The sequence below is a fragment of the Pungitius pungitius genome, chromosome 4 (genome assembly GCF_949316345.1).
Source record: "Pungitius pungitius chromosome 4, fPunPun2.1, whole genome shotgun sequence".
Taxonomy (NCBI): domain Eukaryota; kingdom Metazoa; phylum Chordata; class Actinopteri; order Perciformes; family Gasterosteidae; genus Pungitius; species Pungitius pungitius.
The window spans coordinates 24,198,218-24,205,006 of record NC_084903.1 but is presented as its reverse complement, the minus strand read 5'-3'; the positions used below and the strand labels follow the sequence as shown (position 1 = coordinate 24,205,006).

The 6,789-nt window shown below is 44.7% G+C and overlaps 2 protein-coding genes across 2 annotated transcripts; both read left to right on the top strand.

Moving 5' to 3' along the window:
* Nucleotides 1-494: 494 nt before the first annotated feature.
* LOC119228695 (troponin I, fast skeletal muscle-like) lies at nt 495-2,592 on the top strand. Its single transcript, XM_037488559.2, has 6 exons — nt 495-859; nt 946-982; nt 1,410-1,538; nt 1,867-1,956; nt 2,042-2,218; nt 2,382-2,592. Exons 1-6 carry the CDS (start codon nt 852-854, stop codon nt 2,466-2,468), a joined length of 528 nt encoding a protein of 175 aa, XP_037344456.1. The 5' UTR covers nt 495-851; the 3' UTR covers nt 2,469-2,592.
* Nucleotides 2,593-4,084: 1,492 nt separating this feature from the next.
* LOC119228688 (gamma-secretase subunit Aph-1b) lies at nt 4,085-6,764 on the top strand. The gene is made up of 5 exons (XM_062561928.1): nt 4,085-4,419; nt 5,358-5,528; nt 5,949-6,022; nt 6,159-6,281; nt 6,360-6,764. Exons 1-5 carry the CDS (start codon nt 4,307-4,309, stop codon nt 6,554-6,556), a joined length of 678 nt encoding a protein of 225 aa, XP_062417912.1. The 5' UTR covers nt 4,085-4,306; the 3' UTR covers nt 6,557-6,764.
* Nucleotides 6,765-6,789: the final 25 nt, after the last annotated feature.

The window sequence follows — 6,789 nt, the reverse complement described above, 5'->3', positions numbered from 1 at the left end:
CAGTTTAGAGCTGCCAGCTGTTGGGAGCAGGGGGGGGGCGTCGACCTCGTTGCTGTTTTACTTTAATCCCACGAATGTGTTGCGATGCGTCTTTTCCATCCTGGCGTCCATGTCTCTGATTACAGGCCTCATCTGTGGAAAACACTTTTCCTTTATTCCCACTGAATGAATCTCTGCTGGTTCCCTCTCACGTCGGATCAGACTTGGTCTCAGTGATGAAATCCCTTCACTCTATTATTATTAGAGGCTTCGTCTCTTCAGAACTCATTCAGATTTTAAAAAAAACAAAACTTTTGACTTCCTGTCTGTGTCATGCAACCTCCCCCTGTTGGTTTTTATTAAAGACAAATATCTTCAATAAAAAAAAAACACGAGTCGCAAAATATAAAGTTTCCTGTTTATGTACAAAGACGTCTCAGTGATTTCCTAAAACGTCTCTGTAGCTTTTAACCCAACAAACAGGAGGAAATACAGGATTTGTTGGAGGACTATTTTTAGCGGCGGATGAATCCACGTTTGGTGCTTCAGTGAGTGTTTGCAGCAGCAGGACGCTGTCTGTGACACACACACACACACACACACACACACTCTATTAAGGACAGCTTAAGATCAAAGGAACCCTAAAAGGATGAACTAAATACATCATCGAGGTCCCTCTGAGTCAGAAGATGCTTCCAGAAGGAAGGATTCCCAAAGTGTTTGTTCCCGGCTCAGCTGCTGCCATCGACCCTTCGGCCCGGAGTTCAACCGACAACTGCTGCTGGTCCCCCTCACACACACACACACACACACACACACACACACACATATAAGAGCGCTGTGGTATTTCCATTCTTCTCTCAGGAGTCAGGATGGCGGAGTAAGTGAGAGGAGACTCGAGGTGAAATCTCACTCAATTTCTTCTTCATTCTCATTTTCCATTTGTTTGTTTGTGTTTCTCTGCAGGAAAAAGATGTCGTCGGGCCGGAGGAGTCAGCTCAAGGTACAGGTCCCCATGAAGCTCCATCTTCTCACATTCTAGTTTGGTGTCATTAGTTTGTGATGTTAATGCATGTTTCACCTTTAAGATGCACATTGATCAAAGTGTTAAAGTAGCTGCAGTGTAAAGTAGGACTGTGAGATAAAAGTATAATTTATATACTTTGGCTCAAATACATTTGTGAATTACTCGACAAATGAGAAGCTTTGAAGATTTCTTACATAAGAATCTTTTTAGTCACAAATTCAGGCAACAATGGAATAGATTCTACGACGATTAATTATTATGTTGAAATATAAAAAACATCTCGTGTCCCAAGTCTTTTATGTTTGGGCTCAACGAAGGTTTCAGTTTCAGCGGAACCTTAATTCATGTGAACATTTATGATGTAATGCAACAAACTAACAAAGTAAAACACGTCTCCTCTTAGACCTTGCTGCTGCAGATCGGTGTGTCAATGCTGGAGGAGGAGGCGCAGGAGGCGCAGCAGCAGAAGGAGAAGCACATGGAGGAGAACTGCCCCAGCTTCTTCCTCCCAGGATGCATGCACGAGCTCCAGGTGAGAATAAACATCACAAACAGCATTTGTTTACCTTCAACAGCAGCTCCTCTTTGGCAGTGGTGCATCATGGGAAAACAAGGGTCCCCTAGTGTTGATGCTAAGCTAACAAACCGCTCTACTGGTGGAGTGGAGTTAATGAGGAGCAACATCTGTGGAGGCGTTCATCTGCTCCTCCTTCTGAGGTCCTCGTCTGGCTCAGGATCAGAAAAAGAACTCACTTTAAGGAGAGTCAGTCCGATTAAAGACGTTCGGAGAACATTTTAGTGGAATTGGGTACAAAAACGTTTATGAACATTTACCCAATTAAGTAAAATTTCTCCTTCAGGATTTGTGCCGTAAGCTTCACAAGCAGATCGACCTGGTGGACGAGGAGCGATACGACATGGAGGCCAAGGTGAACAAGAGCAACAAGGAGGTGCGTAGATACCAACACGAACCTTCAGCCCTTCATCGCTACATGGAGAGGAGCATTCATTGACACAGAGTGGATGCTCCGTCAGATCGAGGACCTGAAGATGAAGGTGCAGGACCTGAAGGGGAAGTTTAAGAAGCCGGTCCTGAAGCGGGTTCGGATGTCGGCGGACGCCATGCTGGCCGCCCTGCTGGGCTCCAAACACAAAGTGTCCATGGACCTGAGGGCCAACCTGAAGCAGGTCAAGAAGGAGGTGAAAGAGGAGGTGAGTGCTTTCAGCTTTCACATTAAAATGACCACATTAGAACGTGATCACATTAAATGAATCCTCTGATTTCTGCTGTTTCAGCCTCTGAACTCTAACATTGGAATGCACAAACAACCTTATGAGTGATTCTATTCCTTCTGCTGCTTGTGTTTCTTTGCAGGAGAAGCCAGCCGGCGACTGGAGGAAGAGCATCGAAGACAAGGCCGGGATGGGGGGCAGGAAGAAGATGTTTGAGACCGAGGCATAAACAGCAGCGTCATCTTCTGTTAAACACTTTCATCCACTTCTGTGTGTGTGTGTGTGTGTGTGTGTGTGTGTGAGAGTCTGTGCTGCTGGCAATGCGTTGAGTTGATTAAATGAATAAATCTTGTGGTGCTTTAGTTGGTCTCACAGCATTAATTTGATGAATTGGGAAACAGTAAGTTCTACGCGGGTAAATCAAGGTTACAATAAATCAAGAGAGAAGTTGTTTTCTTATAGACTTCTATACAACCAGGAAGCAACGCCCTGTGTGTTAAAGCTGCATTCTGTGTAGTGACCAGCAGGGGGCGACTCCTCTGCTCCCATAGACGTCTATGAGGAAATGACTCTACTTCTGTGTAGTGACCAGCAGGGGGCGACTCCTCTGCTCCCATAGACGTCTATGAGGAAATGACTCTACTTCTGTGTAGTGACCAGCAGGGGGCGACTCCTCTGCTCCCATAGACGTCTATGAGGAAATGACTCTACTTCTGTGTAGTAACCAGCAGGGGGCGACTCCTCTGCTCCCATAGACGTCTATGAGGAAATGACTCTACTTCTGTGTAGTGACCAGCAGGGGGCGACTCCTCTGCTCCCATAGACGTCTATGAGGAAATGACTCTACTTCTGTGTAGTAACCAGCAGGGGGCGACTCCTCTGCTCCCATAGACGTCTATGAGGAAATGACTCTACTTCTGTGTAGTGACCAGCAGGGGGCGACTCCTCTGCTCCCATAGACGTCTATGAGGAAATGACTCTACTTCTGTGTAGTAACCAGCAGGGGGCGACTCCTCTGCTCCCATAGACGTCTATGAGGAAATGACTCTACTTCTGTGTAGTGACCAGCAGGGGGCGACTCCTCTGCTCCCATAGACGTCTATGAGGAAATGACTCTACTTCTGTGTAGTGACCAGCAGGGGGCGACTCCTCTGCTCCCATAGACGTCTATAAGGAAATGACTCTACTTCTCTCTTGATTTATTCCCTCAGTAAACATTGTAAACATGAGTTTATGGTCTCAGTCTCTAGTTTCAAGTCTTCTTCAATGAAGCATGATGTTCATTTAGTGAATGATGGTCCATTTAGAGTCACACAGACCATAAAGCAGGGGATGCTTTAGGGCGGAGCTAAAGGCTGATTGACAGGTCTCTTCTAGGGACTTATACAGCATCTCCATGTCAATCCTTCACATCCCACAAACAGTCACTTCCTGTCATATATTGCAAAAAACTGTCCTCAAACCAACTTCCCAACGACTACTTCAAATGCTTATGTACCGTCTGTGTCCACACCACACGAGGCGCCTCCTGATGGCCACTGGAGAGAATGCAGGTTGGAGCCACTTAAGCAAGGGCTTCATTTTTGCCTATTTACTTTGGATTTCATTAAACTGATAATAATCCTGATAATAATATTGATAATTATAATAACATTATCTATTTTTATTATTACAAATATAATGTTAATAATAACGTATAATGTATATGTAATGTAATGTTTAATGTATATAAAAATAAATAATAAAACTATCATAATAATGGAAAGACTCCATGCGGTTACACAGTCTTGTACAGTAGGTGGCAGCACGCACCTTTAACGTTGGTTTGCAGTCCGCCATTATTTAAAAGAAGAAGTTTTTTTCTCGGTCATGTGACAGCAGGAGAAGACCCTGTGATACGCTGCTGGAAGTAGAATGAACCAGAAATAAACCGTCAACAACAACCGGCAGGCTAGCGATTGCTAACGTTGGGAGACAAAGCTCAGTTTAGCGTCTCGTTCACGGAATAAGACAAAGCGCCTCTGGTCGCGCTGCGGGCCGCTGATTCCCCCCAAACGAAGGACCAAAATGACGGCCGCGGTGTTTTTCGGGTGCACCTTCATCGCCTTCGGGCCGGCCATCGCCCTGTTCCTCTTCACCATCGCACGGGAGCCGCTAAGGGTCATTTTCCTCATAGCGGGGTGAGACTTTAATCTGTATTTAAATCAACAATGGTGTAAAAGTAAAACGCGTCTTCATCACAACTATTGCGTTCAGTTAAGATTCAGAGCATTCAGAGTTAGCCTGCAAGCAAGTAATAAGGCTGCATTAGCTAGCAAGAAGGCTACAGTAACTAGCAATAATGCTACAGTAACTAGCAATAATGCTACAGTAACTAGCAATAATGCTACAGTAACTAGCAATAAGGCTAAATTAACTAGCAAGAAGGCTACAGTAACTAGCAAAAAGACTAAATTCTTTGCAATAGGTAAGTTATAGATCAACTAGCAAGAACGCTAACGTTACATCAGTTAGCCAGATGTTTAGCCTAGCAATAGGGCTACATTGAATTAACATCTGGTCTTAATGTTTATATTCAGACACACGTTCGTTTCTACTGAAATTCTGAAGACAATAAAAACGTTATATTGACATTCGTAACATTTTAAAATGTATGATTTTTATTTTAAACAATGAGAGAAATGTATTATCAGCTTTATTGGTCTACACAAATATGTGTAAAAGTGTTTGGTATAATTAGCAAGAAATTCACAGATCGACATCACCATGGTTACAAAGAGGATTCGTTTGATTGAACCTGAATATGTGAATATCTTCCTGACTTTACCGAACATAGACAAACAAAGCTGACATTCAGCTACTATGTACAGATGTAATTATATGTTAAAAAGCACGTGAAATAAGGATGTGTTTATATACACCAAAACCTCCTTATGGGCAACCTATCACGTGTTTTATATGATCACACTTATTTATTGGATAAGTGACAGAAATGGTTAGCTGAAAGCTGAAATGAGAATAAAGAAGCCGTTCATCGATGCATGTATGGTGAGGTCCCATCATTCACGTTACGCCCCTTTTTCTTCATGTGACTCGTTGTGCCCCCCCCCCCCCTCAGAGCGTTTTTCTGGCTGGTGTCCCTGCTGCTGGCCTCTCTGGTTTGGTTCATCTCCGTTCAGATCAGCAACAAGGACAGCGCCGCCCAGCAGAAGGGGCTCCTCATCTTCGGCGTGGTCCTGTCCGTCCTGCTGCAGGAGACCTTCCGCTTCGCCTACTACAAGCTGCTCAAGTGAGTCCCATTTCTGAACTCTGTCTGGGAGTTTGCTTTTCTGCATTTACCCACAATTCATAGCAACCACCCAAAAAAAACCAGGTGGGAGCTGTGAGAATAAAAAGGTGGACAAGGAAGCTTCTTGTGTGTTTAGTTTCAAAGATGTTTGTTTCTTGACCAAAATAATGCGACTGTGTTGTAAAGCTGTTAAATAGATTGATCTGGGAACTAACTGGTAGATTAATCAATAATGAAAACCTCATTCTATCCCCCCCCCCCTCCAAGGTTGAAATATAATAGTTGTGTACATTTGGGTTTCATTTACTCAAGCGTAATACTTTTTACTTGCTAATATTGAGAATAAATTAAATGTATCACCGTGGTAACAACTCACCACGGCGACGACTGGCCATGTGACGTGATCTTTGCTTCCTGCAGGAAAGCCAATGAAGGCCTCCTGACCCTCAGCCAGGAGGAAACCATGCCCATCTCCATCCGCCAGCTCGCCTACGGTACCAACTAAGTCCAGCTTAGTCTACTGATCCAGTACTGGTAGTAGTGGTAGTAGTAGTAGTAGTTCTGCTTTTGAAGAGTAACTTTACAATGACGCGTGTTTATTAGAATAAAGTTAAGCGTTTGTCTCCTCAGTGTCGGGCCTCGGCTTCGGCTTCATGAGCGGAGCCTTCTCCGTGGTGAACATCCTGGCGGACTCGGTGGGGCCCGGAACCATCGGGATCCACGGAGACTCTCAGCACTACTTCCTGTCCTCAGGTACTGACGCGGCCCCACATCCAAACTCCTCCTAGTATTTCCCCAAACTAAAGCCCTCCCTCCCTCCCTGGTCTGCAGCCTTCATGACGATGGCCATCATCCTGCTCCACATGTTCTGGGGAGTCATCTTCTTTGACGGCTGTGAGAAGCGGCGCTGGTGGGCCGTGGCTGCTGTCGTGGTCAGCCACCTCGTCGTCTCCTGTCTGGTGAGTGCTGCGTTCTCTGTATTAACCAGCAGGGGGCGACTCATCTGTTCCCATGTTATCAGGAAATGACTCTTCAATACAGCATGATGTTCATTTAGTGAATGATGACCAACCATAAAGGGCGGGGTGCTCACTGTGATTGACAGATCTCCATCTCGCTTCCTCTCATCTTCCCTGAACTTCTTGCCAAGAACATTTTTGCCATTTCTTACTCCTTCTCACTTTTGCTCCGTGTGAAGTACATTCCCCACCTGTAAATACATTCCACGTAATATTTAAATTAAATTAAGTCCTTTTATTTC